Source organism: Sabethes cyaneus, chromosome 1, assembly GCF_943734655.1.
Source record: "Sabethes cyaneus chromosome 1, idSabCyanKW18_F2, whole genome shotgun sequence".
Classification (NCBI taxonomy): Eukaryota; Metazoa; Arthropoda; class Insecta; order Diptera; family Culicidae; genus Sabethes; species Sabethes cyaneus.
Window position 1 is genome coordinate 164,141,568 of NC_071353.1, and position 21,943 is coordinate 164,163,510.

At 45.1% G+C, this 21,943-nt stretch overlaps 1 protein-coding gene across 1 annotated transcript in view; it reads right to left on the reverse strand.

Annotated features, from left to right (window-relative positions):
• The window catches only part of LOC128732796 (adenomatous polyposis coli homolog), a 47,967-nt gene extending 29,986 nt beyond the window's left edge, over nt 1-17,981 (reverse strand). Inside the window, exons 1-2 of the mRNA XM_053826181.1 lie at nt 17,848-17,981; nt 13,337-16,008 (exon numbers count right to left, since the gene is read on the reverse strand). Of these exons, the coding sequence (XP_053682156.1) occupies nt 13,337-15,919 (2,583 nt within the window). The 5' untranslated portion in view covers nt 15,920-16,008; nt 17,848-17,981. The remainder of the gene's footprint in view (nt 1-13,336; nt 16,009-17,847) is intronic.
• Between the last annotated feature and the right edge of the window lie 3,962 nt (nt 17,982-21,943).

Consider the following 21,943-nt stretch of genomic DNA (forward strand, 5'->3'; position numbering starts at 1 on the left):
TGTGAGAAATTGGCAGATAGACGGAAAGGTCTGTTAAAACGCATCGTTTGTAAATTTCTTTTACTTTTCTTTTTTTCGGGTCATCCAACTGGTCGCTGAATAGCGTATAAAACCCTGCGCTGGACCCTTTTGTGATGTCAACAAAGTGTCAGGGAGACCTCAAACATCAGTTCTGACCTGACGAGTCAGGCAATGTCGCCCACTAAAACGCACAGGTAGAGCCCCAAGCATAGCCGTCCCCCGCCTATGCCCGCAAGCGGAGGCGTCCCGGCCCTGCGCGGACTCCACGAACTGACTCTAAGATCTCGCTGCCAAAGGTCGCAAAGCCATATTTTAAAAATAATGATGATGATGATAAGTCAGCTTCGCCCGACACCGGTCCTCAACCGCGCGCCCGCTTACAATGTTCCAACACAAACAACCACAAATGAACTAATAGGAAAAACGAATTTCGGAGCATTAGTGGTTATCAACTTATCAGGGCAAAATTAATCTTTCAACCCCCCCCCCCCCCCCCCAGCAGTTATGCACTGTCCCAAGATACAAAGTAAATTGAGCGCAGCACAACCTGAACGTTCGCGGTAGTCGACAGAAGCTTTAACGTATAGAGACGCATCCGCCTTACAAACCTCGAGACCAAAGAGCTAGCTGTGGGCTTAAACGGCTCTCTCTAAGACTCGACCCCTCCCCCGTCGACAGACCCCGCGGCCGACCATCAGAGCACAATAGGGCCAGTGCAAAAATCCTACTGACTCTTTCATTTACTGATTAGTTAAAAAGCCCTACACCACGACAAGGTTCAGTTTTATCGTAGGAGGATAAAACGCATCGTTTGAAAATGTATTAAAAGACCGCTTTTCAACTTTCAACTTTCAAAGCAAGAACGAACTACGAGCCTAGTAACTGCGTCTTTAATGACAACCCCCACGTCTTGTGTGGGTACTATGAAATATCTATTTTTTATTATTTTCTTCTACGATTTCTTTAGTCTATTGGAAACAGTCATTAGAAAAATTAGTCCCATCCATATAATCCCCGATTGTGGTAATTTCGGCAGTCTAGAGCCAAAATGGGTCGTGCTGTTTCAAGCAGTCGTCTCCATTCGACTCGATCTTGGGACACTCGTCGGCAATTTCCAAGCCGTCTCGGAAGCTGTAAATCCCTTTCGATCTGGTCGAGCCATCTTGCACGGTTAGCCCCTCTGTTCCTGTCCTGGTGCCGGTCGGTGTGCGGTGGCCGGTTGTTGAAGAGAACTGCTTTCGTCGTACAATCGTCCGGCATTGTATTCCGCCAAATATCGTCCGCAGCACCTTGCACTCGAACACAGCCTAGGAATTACGATGACCGCTCGAGTGATGTTAAACAGCACGCACAATAAGGTCCGCGCGGAATTGGTACTTTATGCTAGCGGTCGTGTAGATCTGACAGATAATCTGTCAAATTGTATGGAAGAACTGTCAAATTTACACAAACGCAACCATAAAATACCAATTCTGCGTGGGTCTTCAGCCCTCGCCGCGTCTCAAAGGGACTCGTGAGTGTCGAAACACATCACTCGATCCAATGTACCTAGCTCTGATCAGTCGCGTCAGTTTATCCGGAAAACTGTGCTCCTGCATTATCTGCCATAGCTGGTCTCGATCGACTGTACAGTATGCTGCTTTGAAATCAACAAAGATGTGATGCGTGAGCACATTGTACTCCCGACAATTCTGCAAGACAATTCTGTCGAATGGTAAAATTTGCTCCGTAGGTGCGTGGGCGCCCCATGAACGTAACAGGATCTGGGAGAGTCCCTTGTAGTAGGCAGCGTTTACCAGCGTAATGTCGCGATAGTTGAAACGAATCACTCCTTGTTCTAATTCTTCACGATCTCTTTCCTCCTTTTGGCGCTTTGTACTCCTCAGGATCGTGGTCAATTGGTTCCTTGCTCGTTGGAATTTGGCCAAGTTCTCTCTACTACTCTCGCAACTAGGCACCGTGTTCCCAGTACTACGCACTTGCAAGAGCCGTAACCAGTCCTTACTTACCAGTCCTGGACTTTGGATATTCCACCAGAACGACCGTGACCTCAGACATCCGCATGTTTCATCCGCGAACGTAATACTGGGACGCACTGTAGATAGAATTATGGACGCCCCCCGCCGCAGTCGAGCCTTTCCATCCAGCGACCAGCAGCCGTCTGCTGGTTCTGCTGGCGGGTGCAGGGAACGGGGCTTCCAAAATCACCTTCCAGGCAAGTTTGAAATCGCTGATCCCAGTTCCACTGTTGATCCGTTCTTCGGTTCTATAATTTATCGCCATCGAGCCTCTCACAACTCCATCCCGTTCACGTCTATTAGTCCAGATCGTTGGCGGTATGAACGCTAGTGTTCCTGACTACCTGCTAGCATGCGCCGGCAGTCCGTGCGAGATAATTGTACTGACCGAAACCTGGCCTCAACAACCGTACGTGCTCTCGGCAGATATTTGGACCGAACCACGAGGCTGTTGGTTCTAATTATCGGGACCAACTCCGATGGAAAATGAGTGCACTGTATTGTTAAAAAATTACACTAGTTTTTAATTTTAACACTTTATTTTCAAACACTCACTATCACTGAGTTACACTGAATACTTAATTATACTGACTGCCTGCACGCGCAGGTGCCGTCTTATATAGCAGGCAGAATGTTCTAAATGCATAGAAGGATTGTTCTGGAACATTCTACTTCTGGAATATTCTGTTTCTGAAATATTCTGCCTCTGGAACATTCGCTTTCTGGAATATTCCGCGTCTGGAATATTCCGCTTCTGAAACATTCTGTTTCCGGAACATTCTGTTTCTGAAATAGGCGATAATTTTAAACGTACCGCTGAATTTAGGCGTATACATTCTCCCCGGGCGGGAATCTCGAATCTACCGTGTGATTGTTGTCCGCAATTGGAAGCGGAATCAGCTTGTCAGTAGATCGACGATATACAGGTATACCTCGATATAAGACAGCCTCGTTATAAAACAACCTCGATATAAGACAATTCGATATAAGACAATTTTGTCTTATATCGAAACAAATTCCTTTGACATAGCTGATAACGGTACCAGAGCTGATTTTCCATTCTGAAATCGGTGCCATGAAGATGTTCATTATTTCAAAATAACCCCAAAAATAGTAAGAAACTAATATTTCAAACAATAATAAATAGTTCAAAAACCGTAAACACATAACACAGAGCAAAACTGGCGACCGCTAATGCAATTTTTTTTTGAAAAAAACATGTTTCGATATAAGACAATTTCGATATAAGACAACTTTTAGAAATTATAAATTGTCTTATATCGAGGTATCCCTGTACACCTGTTACCGGAAGCTGTTTTTACTTCGGCTACTCGGACGAATGAACCCTTTCCTGGGACCGTTGCGATGAACAGCTGATTGTAGAGTTCGCTTCAGGTGGTTTTGGACGCTCTCGACTCCAGCTTCCCACAAGCCACCGAAATGTGGCGCACGGGAAGGAATGAACTTCCATTCGATTTCGTCCGGTAACAGGAGCTCTGGTATCTTTACTTGTGCAGCTTCATCCCTCAATAATCGATACAGGCGACGTAATTCATTTGAAGCTCCAGCGAAATTAGTTGCATTGTCAGACCACAACACTCTTACCAGGCCTCTGCAGTTCACGAAGCGATCTAAAGCAGCCAGAAAAGCATCGGTGCTCAAATCGGACACTAGCTCAAGGTGGATGTTTTTGGTTGTGGTTTGGTTATAGCGGCCTTTCTTGATGGTAATGGGCCCAGCGTAATCCACTCCGGCGATTTCAAATGGGAAAGCAGGCATCACGCGGTTGCATGGCAGATTTCCCATGAATTGATTGGTAGGCTTCGGGTTAACCTTAAAGCAACTGATGCAACATCTACAGAGGTCTTTCGCTGTGATCGAAGTGTGCACAACAGCCGCAAAGCTACGGGAAGCGGAGTCTTGGTTGCGATCCACCGCCAGTTGCAGACCTTCGTCATCGAAAACGTCGAGTAGTTGCCGGTCGAGCAAGTTATGGGTAAATGTCCAACTTTCAGACCGTAGACTATTGTTGTGTGCTATCTATGTACCTCCCGATCGCATCCGAGATGCCGACACTGCTGCCACGACCTTTCCTAATATCTTGAACTACGTTATGGATCGCCACGTTTCTAAAAGAACTGCTCCCGTTCTGAACCAGATATACTGGCTAAACACTATGTTGCGTCGTCTAAAAATCCGAAAGGAAAGCTACTCAAAGAAATTTTCGAGGTACAGGACCTTACCCCTCCGCAACCACTACCTGTCGACACTGTCGATCAACACGAGATACAAATTACCTTAGAAATGTCGAGCGAAGAATGAAACGTAACCCTAAATCTTTTTGGAAATATGTCAACCGGCAACGGAAAGATGACGGTCTACCCTCGGTTATGTTCCTGAGTGATAAAACAGCGAGCAATTTTGAGCAAATTTGTGAATTGTTCTCGATGAAATTCTCCAGTGTATTTACTGATGAAAGTTTGATGATTGCAGAGATATCCACAGTGACCGAGTATGTTCCTTTTCCGGGGCCATTCATTGAATAACCTCACCATCGATGAAGTGATGGTTACATCGGCCGCCGCGAAGTCGAAACTTTCTCGATCTGTTGAACCGGACGGTATACCACCTGTTTTCCTGAAAAAATGCATCCACGCTCTCGCTCCACGCTCTCGCTCCACGCTCCAATGAACCATCTTTTCAGCTGATCCGTCAACCCAGGAGTCTTTCCCTCAGCATGCATCGGCATACAGTATAAAAAGGGAAATAGGAAAAACGTGAGCTTTGAACCAGTATTTGCATTTTTCAAACAGTACATCTCTGATAACCAACATGGGTTTATATCATGCGCTTCACGACTACCAATCTCTTGACTCTTTCATCCTACGTGATAAATAGTTTCGAAAGTCGGTCGCAAACAGATGTCATATAGGTACACTAATCTGTCCGCAGTTTCCGACAAATTGAACCACCAAATGGCCATTGCCAAACTAGATAATCTTGGCATAGGTGGTCCGTTGCCGCGCTGGTACCAATCCGATCGCCACTTAAACATGAACATTGAGGATCGTTCACTGCTCATTCTGGAATACCACAAGGCAGCCCTCTCGGTCCTTTAATATTCCTTATCTATTTTAGTTGACGTCAACTACCTGCTTCAAAGGTCCGCGACTCTTGTTTGCTGACGACCGCAGGTTGTACTCAAAAGTTGAAAATCTATCCGACACCGCTGATGTCCTTCAGGAGGAACTATCGACCTTTGCCAAATGGCGTTTCGACAACCGCATGCTGCTAAAGTAACCCCAACAAGTGTGAAGTCATCACACTTTCCAGAAAGCTGAGCCCGTTCGCTTTTGATTACAGGCACTTTCTACACGTGCCGAATCAAAGGACTAACTACAGCAGCTTCAGCACGATTACCGGTCTCCTACGCCACTTTAACATTGTTTTTACTCCAGCTTCGAATTTGACGTCAACCGAAACGTGCTAAAAAATCGTTTTTTATCAATAGCGCGTAGTTTTTAGGTTAAATTATCATTTGGGCCACAAGCCCTGTTAATGTACAAATAGACCAATAAATAAATAGATCCATCTGTAGTAGTCTGTTTCTTTTGTTTCCCTTCTTATATACTGGAAACATGTAAGCGGATTTCCAAGCAGAAAGAAATATGCTTGAGCTAATCGAGGAGTTAAATGGAAGTCGAACTGGAGCAGCCAAGGCATCGATGCAGTTCTTTTAAAAGATCGAAGGTGCGCCATCCGGTTAACTGACCTGCTTGATTATAGAATCATCCATAGTCAGGTTAGTGAGAGAATCGCTGTCTAGAGCAGTCGATACTTCTGTTTCGGACAGCCTTTCATCGACAAAGACGCTGGAGAATTTCCGTGAGAACTGTTGACAAACCATATCCAATTTGGTCGCAGTGTCGCTTCCAAAGAACCTGGCTGATGGAAGACCGTCGTCTTTCCGTTGAGCACTAACATATTTAATATACCTTGGATCGCATCAAAATCGGCACGGCTCGTAAATCGTAATAGACGGACAGTGGTGAGTCGGCCGTTTTGCATGGTGTATGTGTTGATGAATCGAAACTATTAGCCGTGGATGATGGAGAACATCTTTAACGAGTGGAGTAGGCGCCAACATACATTCTGGAGCCTGACTGCGAACACTAGCGAAGCAGAGATCCGAGCGGCGTTCCTTTTCATTGGTGATTTTGTTTATTGACTGCACAGTGGCTGTACTATAGCAATCGAACAACTCGGTGGTGAGAACAGAACTGAAGTCCATGAACAGATAGCCGTTGCCGCGTTCTCGCCAATTAAACCCAGAAATGTTACAATCTCCCAGAATTAGCAAATCATCAGAGGCGGAGGCTGCAGAAGAAATGGCGGAGACCGATGCCATATGAGCCTTGAGGAACACGGCGTCCCTTACTCGATCCGGTGGAAGACAGACAGCGGACAGGTATAAAGAGCGATCGGATAATTTTATAGTCACCCAAACTTGCTCAACAGGTAACCAATCGTTGTGTTCTAAGACAGAGGCCTTGAGTTGGCGAGGAACCGCTACTAAAACGCCACCGCCCATACTGATTTTCGGCTGTTGTGCACACTCCGGTCACAACGGAAGACTTCATAGCTCGGTCCGAATATGTGTGGACGAGGTTCGTTCATCAAGCCAGGTTTCAGTTAAAGCGATTATATCGACTGCAGTGGGGAGGATAGGGACTTCCATGGTGCCACTGTCGGTGCATCCCGGTGTCCTATCGACTTCAAGTATAGGCAATGCAACGTTCGGGTAGTTATTTTCCACGCTGCTAGCTGTAACAACTCCGCAGTTTGGTTCGGAGGCTGAAGTAGCCGGTGGATGGCAGTTTGAGTGAGTGCTGGGAACGGAGACTCGATGACAAGGGATGTCGCCGCAGGAGCCATTGCTATGGATGGAGAGAACATCAGGAAGCGACTAAGCAGATTGGCCTGCTACTCCTCGATGTGGAGCGACAGATATGGAGCTGCGAGCTCACCTGTTAACGCACGCTTCTGCTACAGAACAGGGGCGGACTGGGAGCCAAAGGGCCCACCGGACCTTTGATATTAGGGGCCCCAGTTTGCAATATTCTCATGTTAGTAAATTAACACAAAAAAAGACATCTACTCTAAAGACATCAGCGTTACAAGGACAGTAAATCGAATGAATATGGGCTCTATTTTGTAAGTCATGTCGTGCAACTCGACTCGACTCAGGCACTGTCGAGTGTCGAGTATCGGGAGAACGGGCAGCATAGCGGCTCGATGCTCGAAACAAAACAAACTCAATCGTTATTAGAACCGAGTTACCAGCTTTTAGCATGTGCGTCATATTAGCGGTTCACGGTACTTTAGTTTTGACGCATTTTTCTTCAACCCAATCTTCGCTGCTTTGAGTTTTAGTTTGTTCAGCCACCACCCCAGATACTGTTCTATCGACAATATCCATTTTATTGGGAAAACAGACGAACTAACTAGATTTGCTGAAGATTGTGCCTGTGTGTTGCTCCTTTGATAACATCCTGTAACGGCATGTTAAACAGCCCACATAAGGAACCATTACGTTGATAAAGTCCCTTGCGAGGTTAGAATGGCCATGATTTTACGGTTGAAGGTATCATACGCAACTTTGAAATCAATGAAATAATTGTCCGTTGAATTCTATATTCATGGACTTTTTGGAGGATCTGCCGCAGCGTGAACATTTGATTTGATTTGCGTGATAAATGATATGATGTCAATAGTTCAATATATATGAGTAGCTTACTGCGTCTACACGTCAGAACAGAACAGTTCATAGTGCAGGCGATTCCCGTGCCGAGTCATAGCTATCCCTGGGATTCAACTCTTGGATTCTCCTATAAGAATCATGCTTCTATAAGCAAGGTATTCTGTGCGAATCCTAGAATTTCTTCACACGATTTCAATGTGAGGAATGCCCGAGCCTCTGCGCGAATCTTTTTGGTTCATCCTGGTAGAGCTGCGGAAAAAAGAACCCACCGTCTAAAAACGCTAGTACGAAGAGCACGTGCTCGCCAGTCCAGAGGAGAGGTTCGTCAGCAACGACACACGGAGTTTCCACAAAACGGTCAGGTGCAAGAATTTTGCCATGCCTGTGATGTGCAATGATAGTGCTGGCAACCTGCTTACTGACCAAACGACGGTACCAGCCAGGTGGAAGAGTATTTTCAGACGCTGTTGAATAGAGAAGTAAACACGAAGATCAGCATCTTCAGGATAAAAATTTTGAGCGAAGGCCAAGCTGTGGAGCCGCCAACACAGGAGAAAGCCAAAAGAGCAATCAGTGAGCTGAAAAACGGTAAGGTTGCTGTAAAGGATGGTATCCTGTAAAGGATGGCTGAACTTCTAAAAACGGGGAGCGAGCGCCACCTCATTGTCAGGAACAGTATATGGGAGGAAAATAAATATCGGAGTGGTTGATTGACCTCATTTCCCATAATTTTAAAAACGGACATCGACATGAGAGTAAAAACTATCGAGGCATTACGTTACTCAATTTTGCCTATAAGGTGCTCTCCCTATTCTGTGTTTTAGACTGAGTCCGTTAGCTGAGTTCTTCGTTGGCGAGTATCAAGCTGGTTTTCATGAGGGTTGCTTCACGATAGATCAGATATTTACCATGCGTCTAGTAACTGACGAGTTCCGGGAGTGCAACTTGCAGACTCATAATATTTTTATGGATTTCAAGGCGGCATACGATTCAGTCAAACGAAATGAGCTGTAACAGTTAAGGCTAGGACATGGTTTTCCCACAGGACTAGTTACGTTGATTCGTGTGACGCTGGATGAGTAAAAATTATGAGTCAGAATAGCAGATGAGACCTCACGTGCTTTTTGATTTTGCGGAGAACGTCGATATACCAAAATCAAAAGTAAAGCAGCGAAAGAAGCCTTTAGGTCATTTATTGAGAAATTGGGACTTACCATTAACACCGCCAAAACGAAGTACATGGCGTGGAAATCCAAATGGTGTTGGTGTCGAAGAGGAACTGAATATATTTTGGTATGCTCTTACAACGATGTAAGTCGCAAAATAAAACGACTAATTACAGCTGCGAATTGGCCTTTACGCAGGCATTACATTTTGTAGCTGAAGTCCCGTAGCTTGCAAATTCGCGTAAAACAGATGCTCTAGAGAACGCTAATCCTCTCGGTGGCCCTTTACGGACATGAATCATGGACGCTAAAAGAAGCTGATCGACGAATGCTTGGGGTTTTAGCGTAAAATTTGGCAAAATCCAAAATGGAGTGTAGCGCACACGCATGAACCACGAGCTATCTTAAGAATGCAAATATGCTGTTATAATGAAGATAGCACAGTGTGGCAGTCTGCGCTGGATTGGTCACGTGTCTAGAAGGCCCGTCGAAAGAGGAGCCAAAATTATTGTAAGCAGAGAATCAAGAAGAGGCCGTATACTTCGGAGTAGACATCGCATTTATAGATATGTGCTATCGAGGATGATGCACGTTCAGCTGGTGTTCGAGAGGTTTGAAGAAAGGTAGGACCATAATTCATTCGGCGCAGGATCGATAACGAACCGTCGCCACTGAAGTAAACTGAGTATGGAGCTTAAGCCGACAGTTCAATATTTATAAGTAGTCAAATAACTGCGGATGAAATACTAATTCTAATTTTAAATACTCAGAATTTAAGCTGGTAATATTTTCGGAGCTTGGACCCCAACAGCTCAACTTAAATGATTTCATGAATCATGGGGCCCCAGCAATCGAACATTTGTGAGTCATGGAAAAAGTTTAATTGAAAGAGAAATTTCGGTTTAAAGTTCGGGGCCCCAACAGTCCCATTCGAAGCTGAATTTTCAATCATAAAATCGGTTGATTTCATGAATCATGGGGCCCCAACAATCGAACTTTCGTGAGTCATGGAAAAAGTTCAATTGAAAGAGAAATTTTGGTTTAAACTTCGGGGCTCCAACAGTCCCATTTGAAGCTGAATTTTCAATCATCAAATCGGTTGATTTCATAAATCATGGGGCCCCAGGAATTGAACATTTGTGAGTCGTAGAAAGAGTTTAGCTGAAATAAAAATTTTGGAAAATCTCATTTTGTGTAACAACGAAATTTTTACTGGGGCCCACCGGGCATTTGCCCGGTTGCCCGGTGGGCCAGTCCGCCCCTGCTACAGAACCTGTCACTGACCCGCAGAGCTTCTCAACGTGGACAACCATGCTCTGAAGCACGGCGTACGTTTCTCGATACATATGCAACTCAAAGCAAATGATCACCACGAATCAACGAAAAGGTGGGCCGCTGATGCAGCAAGAATTAATTAGCCCAGCAGAGCGAATACGCTGACGAAATTGCTATTCTCTACGGTAATCGCCTGAGTGGAACTGAGGTGAAGTCCATCATAAAGAGCAGCTCTATCGTTTACTTATGTCCTTTCCTTGATGAGAAGGACCAGTTGAGAGTCCGTGGCCGGACCGGTGCATGCCCGTCGATCGATTATGGCGCAGTTAATCCTATCATCCTTCCGGGCAAACACCACATCACTCGTCTGATACTGCTCTACTACCATCGCAAGTACCACCACCAGAACTATAACACTGTCCTCAACGAGGTTAGACAGCGGTCCCCCGCCTCAAGTCAGTCATCCACGTCTGACCGCCTACTCGTCCGTTTACACATATGGGAGTGGATTATTTCGGCCCGATCTTGGTTTCCGCAAACCGTAAAATAGAAAAACGCTGGGTGCTGATAGCTACCTGTCTGACCATCCGTGCCATACACTTGCAAATTGAACACACACTCAGTACCGATTCCTGCGTTTTGGCTTTACGTAACGTCATACGTAGGAAGGGTAACCGGCAGTCATCTATAGTGACCAATTACCCACTATAGTGACTACTACCCACACTACCTGGAGTTTCAACCCACCAGCCTCCCCGCATATGGGCGGAGCGTGGGAACGTCTAATCTGCACAGTCAAACAGAATCTCTGTAAGCTACTGTCGAATCGCCCGATCTCCTACGAGATCCTGAAAAACGCGCTGATAGAAGTGGAGAGCATAATCAATTCGCGACCACTGACCAGTATACCTTTGGAAGACGACGACTCGCCCGTGCTCACCCCAAACGACTTTTTGCTAGGCTCGTCTAGTGGATTGAAGCCCTGGGTGCATCTCGACGACAATCCTACAATGCTCCGAAACTGTTGGCGGCTCTCCCAAGCTTTGGCCAACCAATTCTGGAAACAATGGATACGCGACTATCTACCATCCTTCGATCACTCGCCGAACCAAATGGCTCGAACCAGCAAGACCCATTAAGACCGGGGACATCGTAATAATTGCTGATCCGAACTTCTCGCGAAACTGCTGGCCGAAAGGACAAGTTATAGCCACGAAACCAGGAGTAGACAGTCAAGTGAGATGAGCAACAATTCAGACCGCCAGCGGTATCTACGAGCGTCCAGCCGTGAAGCTCGCCATTCTAGACGTGGGCGTCTGTAACCATACACCTCAGGATGACCATCGGCGCATTCCGGAGGGGAATGTTGATCCCGCCACGTCTAGTGACGTCTAGTCTAGTGGCGGCTTCAGAAACATTCTTCGAAAGCTGTTCTATGCGTTGGCCGTTGACAAGTATGGCTTGCTTCAATTCGACGATAGCTTCACCATGGCTATGAAACAGTGCAGCTTACCGATTACATGACCCCTTGATGCGAGTCATTTTTATAAGCTTAACACACTCGTCACACATCCAAAGCAGATTTTTACGTTTGCGTAAAACTTTCACAAAAGCCGCGTTCATTTTAGCGCATTGAACGTGCACGAGTTGGTCGCAGAAACCCATACACTTGATGTGTTCTCCGTCGGCGTGAACCGGTTTAGCATACTGATCACAAACGTTTTCGAGTTTGAAATTAAAAGTTGAAGATCAAGAGGTTCGAATTTAAAACCGTAGTGGAACTGCACTTAGCTTTCTAACACTGGCTGTATACATTCCGGTAGCGACTCCTGTGAATTACTACTGTGACTACGACATTATCGACGTGCCAATAGCGGGTCGTGACGGTTACTCTGAATCATTCGTTGGCGGTGGTAAACAACAGAAAACTGATCGCACTTGTAAGCAAACAGAGTAATTGAAATCACTTTGCTTTGCACTAATTTGGTAATATAAAACTGTGATTCGATTGGCAATTCTTTTAGTTTTTACTATTGATATATCACAAAACGGTTCAAAAGCAATAACATGCAAAAAATAACGAAGTGTTGACGCAAAAACAATAAAATATATACTGAAAGAAATAAAGCAATTATTTAAAAAAGTACTATATCGTGCGCCCCATTTTTTTGAATACGTTCGTTTTCGAGCCCTTCGCGGTAGTGTTCAGGCAGCAGTTTCTGGATTCAACTAAGACATTCTACGTTCTAGAATTATTGTAAACTTTTTAAGCACATCATTAGGACCATTAGTGTCTATTGATTTGTAACAAATAGGCAAATATATATAAGGTTCGTTGTAAAATAGCGCGAGATCAAACTCTTGTGCTATAATCAGATTTTAAATTCGGTTTGACCACGCATTTTCGCACTTGATGTCATTGGATAATACCGGTAGACAGAAATATTTCTTGAATTTTTTGGAAATTGTCTAAGAATAATACGTTTCGCAACGTTAGACGCTGGGAAACTTTTCCCGTTGAAACCAAGATGTACAAGATTGGCCTTGAGCTGGCACACATGGTAGCGGTTCCAGCGTCAAAGCCTGTGCTACGAGCGCAAAGTTCGATACCAAGTTAGCGCATTACAGAATAAAAGCATCTCCCTCCCCATCCCGGACCCAGCGCATAAGTTCTGTACGGATTCTCCATAAAAACTGATAGGCTAATTTTTCAGAAACTCTAAGTCTTCTCACACTATTTTGTTGAAAATCGCACCTATATCTTAGACTCTCACCCTCCAGTTAACTTTGAGGTACAACAATGTTAATCTAACAAGCCAGTCGTCGCATGTTCGAATTTCGGCTGAGTTACGGTACTCTTCAACAGCCGGCTGCAAAGTCTGTCGATGAAAAAGGGTCAAGTCTTAAGGTCTTATCTCAGACTTTCCTAGCTCATCAATTTGGTGTCCACCTTATATTGTTCATCCACCTAGGTCTGCAGATCATTTCTCTGGAACATCATTTTATCGTCAATAGATTGCCGTCGTCGTCGTCTAGTCCTGTCCCAATTATCCTTTAAACATCAACGCTAGCTACCAACCATAGAAAATACTCACCCTCTCACCGCCGTTCAACTCCAGCGCATTCAGCGACGCATCCCGACTGAAATCGGGCGTCCCTTCCTCGCAGTAGTTGTACGGTCTGTCGGGAGTATTGCATCCCGTATCGCCTGTGTCATCCCCAGTCGCAACAATCGCTGCACCAGCAGCAGCAGCAGCAGTTTGCGACTCTGGTTTACCACCATTGATCATCGGAATCGGTGCCTCCTTGGCAGGGGCGTCCTCTTCTTCGGCTTTGGGCGACGCCACCGTAGCCGATGCGGGTGTCATTCCGCCGGTCATCAACTGTAACCGCAGGTCACTCATCGACGTGGCACTGGAAATAATCTGCGGCGTTCCCTCGGTATAGTAACATTTGACCGAATCCTCCGCCATCAGAATTCCGTTGGCTCGGTTCGATGACTGTCGATAGTTTTCCACCTTCTCGTCTTCCGACTCTTCCGATTGGTTTTCGGCGTAACGCAGCGAATAGTCCGTGATTTGGTCAATGTCCGTCTCCTGGTAGTCCTGATAGACGGTTTCCTCTTCCTTCAAGCTGTAGTTTACCGGTCGCTCGGAATCTTCCTCCTGCATCTGTCCCGATTGCTCAACCAGTCGAATGTGAACGGCATCGTGATTAACCACTTCCTGTTCCTCATCATCCGGTAGGGTGGTAGATCGTCTACCGGTACAAACATCCTTCTCGTCACTTCGAAGCCCACCTTTCGGTGGGAGAAATTGACCATCAAGCTCCTGTTCCAGCGCTTTCTTCTTCCGAGCGTTTAGGCTCGGTAATTCTTTCGAATCGGCCGAACCATTTACGACGGCCGGCGTCGATTTCTGCTGAATCGCTATCGGTAAACTTGCGCTGGCACTAACGGCGCTCGCTGGAGGTTTCAGCAGATTCTTCAGCGCCATGCTGCTACCGTTGGAAATCATTTTGTGTTTGCTGTAGATCAACGAACGCAGCATAGGGATGGCACCATTTTCGCGCAGAAATTTTTGATCTTCGTAGTTTTCCCCCGAAAGGTTACCGAGAGTTCCGCACGCGTTGCTGACCACCGTCAGGCTGGGACTTTTGAGCTGTTCCAGCAGAATTTTCAGACAATTTTTCTTACGTAGGATTTTCCGATAGTCCTCCCGCACGGCAATGTGCGAGGAAATGTTTCGCAGAATTCCGCCAGCATTCTCGATGACGCTCATCGTTTTGCTGGGTGCCTCATAGCTGAGCATGTCGATGAGAAATTCGAGCGAACCTTCGACCTCGCAAAATTCCGACCGATTCGGTGGACAATGGTTGGAGAGGTTCCACAGTGCCGAAAGGATCGCCTTCAGCGTGTTTTCTATCGTACAGATCATGGCTGCTCGCGTCAAAACTTTGACGGTTCCGATTTCGCTTAGCGTTTGTTTGATGGTGCCGTCCGCCCGCCAGGATAGGTTTCGCAGCACGGAAGCCGTAACTTGTACCAGCTCGTCGCTGGTGGATTGGATTTGTGCGACCAAAGCTCGCATAAAGCATTTGTTGGAGCAAAGCAGCGACTTATTGTTGCCGTCGCCGAAGGTTAGATTGGTGAGAATCATTCCGGCGTAGCGCCGCATAGTGACGCACTTGGAAGCCGTCGGGTTCGGTCCGTGCACTGCGTGATCCAACTGGATCAGCGTGGATATGGTTTGCAGGGCACCCAGCTGGCACATGGCATGACGGTGTTCTTCGTCGAAGCTGATTTTCATCAGAGTCGTTATCGATTGGATGGGGTGTTTTTCCGGGTCTTCCACCACGTCCCGAACTTCCAGCGGACTTTCCTCGCCGTAGTCCCGCAGCAAATCGGCGTAGTCGATGAGCTGCTCGATCGGTTTCAGAACGCGAACCTCGCGACGACCGGCTTTGTCGTCCGGATGGCAACAGATCACGTTTGTCAGCGCTTGCCGGGCATTGCGGCGAGCCGTTTCGTTTGGATCGTTGTGAATTATTTGCACCAGCAGTGGTATTGAGCAGCGCAGTGCGCTGCATGTTTCTCGATTTTTGGACAGCTGCATTAGCTTGGTGGATCGTTCCAATGAATTCGTCGATCCTAGCATGGAAAACAGTGAGTAGACGCACTCGAATCGTAGGGCATCGGATATGGTACTGGCCGTTCCGCTCGCTGCGGTCCCGCCGGACGAGGCGGAAGGCCATGTTCCGCGACCAACGTCCTTTCTAGCGGCACCGAGACCGATTTCTCCTTCCGAGACAACACTCTGCGAAATAATTTCCTCCTTCGGCAGACCGTCTCCACCCTCCACCGTCCGGCCGTTGCTTCTCCTTCGGCGGGACTGTCCGACAAACACAACTTGATCCTCCAGCCCAACCGGTGGTTTATTGTCGTAGTCTAGAAAGTGCGGTTTCCGCACTGCGCCGCTGCCGCTGCCATCGGAACCATCCATGATTCCGGTTTCCTCCTCCTCTTCTCCGACTTCACTTACCTCCAGATCTTCGTACTCTTCCAAATCTTCCAGCGAAGAGTCCGGCGGCGAGAGGGCACTAGCACTCGAGTATCTTAGATCCGACTCGTTTCCAACCGAATTGCTTGCACCTTCTGGTGCTGCTGCCGCTGATTGCATTCCGATAACGTTAGTGATGATGATTCAGTGTGATGATTAGTGTGATAAGGATGATTAGCTATGCCAGTTTCGCTGCTGGAGAAAATTATCTGAAAGGGAAAAAGTAGATAAGCCGAGTTAGCTGCAAGCTGCTCCTTCGAATGTGATAACGCAACTTAAATTATCTTTTCAGTTCCGATCCCTAACGGAAAACATTATGAATCGCTCTTTATTTCTCAGTAGAAATGCATCACAACCGAATGACGCTTGTACCTAGCTGCGAATCCAGCCGACTCAAAGCGACGTCCCGCGGGTGATGGATGGGTGTCGTAAAAGAGCATTTCGCTTGTCACGCGCACCCAAGCACTACCTCGCTAGAGGAGGGTAGGGATTTGGTTGATGGGAAAATTGATCGCTCAAGTGGCATGCAATGAATGGCATACCGGACCGGTTTTCGAGGACAGGAGAAAACATTTCGCTGTTTTTTTATGTTTTTCCGTTTTCGGCTTCGGTACGCCACACAACATGCGATGGATGTTTGGTTTATTTTTATAATCTCTGAGCTTGAACTGAACTTTTCGGCGAGCGCACCTTGGCACGCATATACGGCATGTTTTGCTGCTCGGAAGCAAACCCGCAGAGCAAACTAGAAACCTTTCTAATAAAGATAAATAAAATAAATAACATTTCGGTGATATTAGAACTTCTGACAGGTAAAAATTCAGTGCGTCACTCACATCGTAGTAACCGTGTCTATAAATTCTTACCTTTTCTTAAAGTTCTGAAAATGCTGAAAATCAACGACCATCAAAGTAGGTCTATAAGAATGAAATTAATTATGTAGTTTTTCTACAATTGTAGAAAAACTACATAATTAGACAAAAGCAAATTCAATTTGATTGCTGTTTGCACTCAATCATAATGGACATTACGATTTACATTCTCAGTCGACTCGACCGACATATTAAACGATTGTATTTCAAATAATGAAAGATTCAGATTAGATTACATGAATGTTTGTTCCTAAATTCAAATTGGCACTCCATTTTTGAATTTTTTCATGTTTCATGGAACAGAAAGCACTTTGATCACTGTTTGAGTGCATATTAAAATATCAATTTGAATTACATTAGCGATAACCTTTTTTGTTTCATCACAGCACTATAAAACTAGTTAAGATCATTACACAATTAACTAGAAAAAAGTCACTTAAAGAACTTCACTTAAAATATGTCTTCTTGTAAAATTTTGCACACTCTTTCGATTGAAAATCCCAATTATTGGGTTAGCTTGCTATGTTTTTTTCATCTAGTTTTTCTTCCTCACCATCCAGCAGAAGGAAACAACAACCAAATCCTCCGATCTGGCTATCATTGATTTTTTTCTTTCTTCTGATTATGGTAGCCATTCGTTCCCCATCACAATACAAATTTATATCATTATCATAACTACTATTATAATTGCCATTACCAATAAAGTACAGCGCTCAATCCTCCTCCTGACCTTACGTTTCCAATTTTGGAACATGCTAAAATAATATTGCTGCGTGAGGGTGGGGCTCCTCAACCAAACCGAATAAGGAAGAAATACGCTGCGACTATCTGACGATTGGCTGTCCGGTCTAGTCTATCTGAACCATCTGAACACCCCCGCTTGAATGTGCGGCAAAAACGGAATCGCATCTCATGCACCCCAAAAAGGTCCCAGCTTATCGTTTGTTCCGTTGCAACAACGGTACGTTACAGTGTCTATTCAACGCATTCATTCAAACACACAAAAGATTTTCGCTTTCGGCCATCTTTAGCCCGCTCCAATAAAAGAAAAAACTATTTCGTTCGGGAGGAGCCGCTCAGGCAGAGCACTCTCACTTTTTCTTCCCTTCGCTTTTCCTACTGTGTACTACTAGTAAGGTACTCCCTGATACAGTTCCTGATCATCCCCGTACTTACATGCATTTTCTCGACCTGGAATCGTTCCGGAAAGTGCTACGGCATAATCCACCGCTATCGATGGAACTGTTTTCGCACCTTGCACTCAATCAATAAACAGTTAGCTAGAACAAATAAACACTGCAAAAATTTGCTCACTTCTCGCGGACCGACTGTTGTTCCACCATATTAAAACCGTTTTTTCCTTCTTTTGACAAAAGATCAATTTTTTCCTGCTCCTCCTCCTCCGCATTCGCACAGCGAAAGAAACTGACAGGCACACGCAGTGTTAAACGTCACACAAAAGAAGAGAGCGCAAACAAAACAACAGCCAGAAAGCATCAATGTGGTTACAACGAAAGGTGCGGTGCGAATTGAGTTTGAATTTGAATTATACACCCCATCGGCGCAGGCAATCATGTTTTCGCCGCAAACATCTCGTGTGTGCGAAAATGAGATAGCATGTCAGCACTGCGTTCCACTCAACACTGTCAGCAGTCTTATTTGGGCCCGCTGTCAAATTTTGAGCCCAGGACATGCTGTCGCTGACGTTCACTGCAGCTCGATATAGAGATGTCGATGGAGTGGAATTATATTGTGCTTTGCAGCTGTACCTGGATTAATCTAGATTATTTTCTCTAATGCCAATGTATATGACAAAACGAAACAGCAACATTGCACTTGTTACTCTTTCTCACTCACAGCATTCGCATTGTCGCACTTTTTGTGCCAGTCGCACTTTTAGACTGCGGTGTCCAGTAAGGTGCAAAATGCGGGATATGAGTCCCGAAATTGAAAAATACTTGAAAAATGAAAACTGTTTAAAACAAGCCCATGGCAGACAACCATGTTCTCGCCGCCAACATCTCGTGTGTGCGAAAATGAGATAGCAATTCAGCACTGCGTTTCACTCAACTGCCAGCAGTCTGATTTGGGCCCGCTGTCAAATTTTGAGCCCCGGACATGCTGTCGCTGACGTTTACTGCAGCTCGATATAGAGATGTCGATGGGGTGGTTTAAAACCCTCAAGTTACGGCGCAACACAACCTCTTTTGCACTCACAGGACTGCGCCTTTAGCTAAATGCGTAAAAATTATTTATACAACAAGCAGCCTTGTGTTAATTCCAACGTTCTGGCAAAAACCACTCATTTTTTGACGATAGGACGACGTCTTACGGCAAGTTTTGAGATAGGGTGTCATTCCAAAAAATCGAAAAATGCGAGCGTCACGAAAAATGCTAATAGCTCAGCGGTTTTATGATCGATTTTCAATAATCTTACACCAATCGATTGGAAAATTTTCTAAGAATTGACCCAAATAAAGAAAAGTATATATTCTTGATATTGAACTATTGAAAAATTAAAAATAATGAACCTATGTTTTACCAGAATTCTCGCTTCGTGATTGGTTGTTGGAAATGACGTCATCAAAGTAGAAACGCGTTTTCACGCTTCGGCTTATAATTCAGTCAATTTTCAATAGATTTCCAAGATATTTACACCAATTGATCGGAAAATCGATTTGGAAAATATTGAAAATATAGAAAACCATTGATTTTCAATGCGCGTCATTGAAAAATTGAAAATAACTCTAACTCGGTCGTACTAGAAATTGTAGCTTTGTGATTGGTTGGAATCATGTCCAATTATTATCGAACAAGTCTTGGTACAATTCAGGATGAATTGAACGGAGAAAGTTGATGAAAAGCTCCATTTAATTCTATACTATAACAAAGTTACAAGAGAATTAAATGGAATCCTACCTTTTCTCGTTGATTGCTAATTGGCTTGAAAATTCCTTATTGAGATGTACCACCAACGGCAACACGAGCGATGAGTCGGTGATGCAGTCGTGCACGTCTGCAGTTTCCGGTCGGTCGTATTCATCGGCTGCTTAGGAAAGGAAAATATGCTGACCGTGTGTTGAAGCTGGAGCACTCGTTTCGCTGCCGTGAAGGAATATCTGGCTGCTGAAGTTCTGGAATTGCCAGGAAATATGCTGCTCGCGACAACAAAATGATCAGAATTATCGTCACTTGCAGCTGGCCATCCCCAACTGCTCAGAGAAGTGTCTTTCCGAACATCCAAGCTGTTTTGTTGTTGCCCAAGAAGACGGAAAAGAAGGCTTAAATTTCCAACATATCACGTCGACAAAATGTTCTTTTAAGGACAAAACATAATGTTCATGAAGATTTGAGGAATTTTCGATCACTGATTTTAATTTTATTTCTAATTGTTCGCTTCTTATCAAATAATTTTAACTGATCACCTCTCGCGCTTCTGTTCGCTTGTTGCTGCTGGTTGAGTTGGCCGTCTCGAATGGTAAGAAGCAGCCTACAAATATACCAGCTCCAAGTAAATGTGTTCGGTCAAGCGTCAAAATGAATGAAACCATGGGTTTAATAAAATGAAAGAGTTTTAGTAACATCTTTTGCATCTTCATATAAAAATTTGTTCGTTCTTCAAAGAACGTTTTTCGGTAATTGATGAAACCTAGGAAACTTGAAACTTAGGGCTTTTCACTCGGTTTTCTTTAGCAACATAAATTTATCCATCACCAATGCTACAGTAATGATACGTAACATAATTTTTCTTTAGCAGCAAAAGGCGAACGGCTCACTGGTAACTTGACTCTTTTGTTCAGGCAAATTGAAATGCTTCATTTTATTTAACGTAGATGATAGAATGAAGGACCATGAAAAATAGGTGTGGCCGATTCTTGTCGCTTGGTCTGGTACATAACACGTGGTAAGCCGGCGAACAGCATTATTCAAACGCTAGCTGAGCTACTGCCAACATCGTTTACCAGGGCAAACGAAAGTCACGCTCGACTCGTGCACGTTTGCAGTTCCCGGTCGGTCGTGTTCATCGGCTGCTGACCGTGAGTTGGAGCTGGAGCACTCATTTCGCTGCCGTGATGGAATATCTGGCTGCTGAAGTTCTGGAATTGGCTGGAAATATGCTGCTTGTGACAACAAAACGATCAGAATTATCGTCACCTGCAGCTGGCTATCCGCAACTTCGAAGAGTTTAACAAATTGCTGTCCGGTGTCACCACTGCTCAGAGAAGTGTCTTTCCGAACATCCGAGCTGGGGTGACATTGCGATTCTCGTTTTGAGTGATTTTGGTTTGTTTCGACCACGTTAAACGAATGGGCGAAACGAACAAAAATCACTCGAAACGAGAATCGCAATGTCACCCCTGTTTTGTTGCTGCACAAGAAGACGGAAAAGAAGACTTAAATTTCCAACATATCACGTCGACAAAATGTTCTTTTAAGGACAAAACATAATGTTCAAACAAATGTGAGCGAAGTCGCGTCACGTCGCTGTCGCGTGCACTCTGTAGGCACCCTTAGGCCCCGTACAGAGTAAACGCGACACGACTTCGCTCTCATGTTGCTGAATGCACAGTCCTGCGCGCAGCCCTTTTTCGCCCGAAGCAGGACTGTACATTTAGCAAAATGAGAGCGCAGTCGTGTCGCGTTTAGTCTGTACGGGGCCTTAGAGTACAGGACAGTTACGGGGCTAGTGCAAAAATCCTACCGACTCTATCTAGCAGCACCACCTACTTAGCCGACATTCAAACATACGACGACCGGCTTGTTAGACCAGCATCGTACCTCGAAGCTAACTGGGTGGTCGGTATAGTCTACAAACCAAATCCTGAATTTTCAACTCAAACGTTAAATCCGCGTTGCTGTGCACCTGCGAAACGTGATGGTGCGTCTCGGCGGAGACAATGCCAAAACTGCAGATATAGAGCTTTCTGACAGCTTAAGCACCCACCCTAGCGAACACGAAATACGCGTGTACATACATGATGTTTACCTCATTTTGGGGAACAGCTGATGCTGGAGGAACAAACCGAAAATAGCGATTACTAGTTGTGTTTCTCCGTTTGCCACACTGCAGAGCACATATTTCGCTCAAATTTTCCACCCTGTTCCAAATTCAAGCACATATTTTGAAAAATTGCTGGTATTTAAGCCAGCGGAAGACGAAATTCATTCTGTACCTTGGTGACAAAGGAATGCATCTCTTTTGTTTACTGTTGTTGTTTGCCTCATTTTCAAGCACCAATACACACACAACTGGAAAGCTCTATTCATCAAT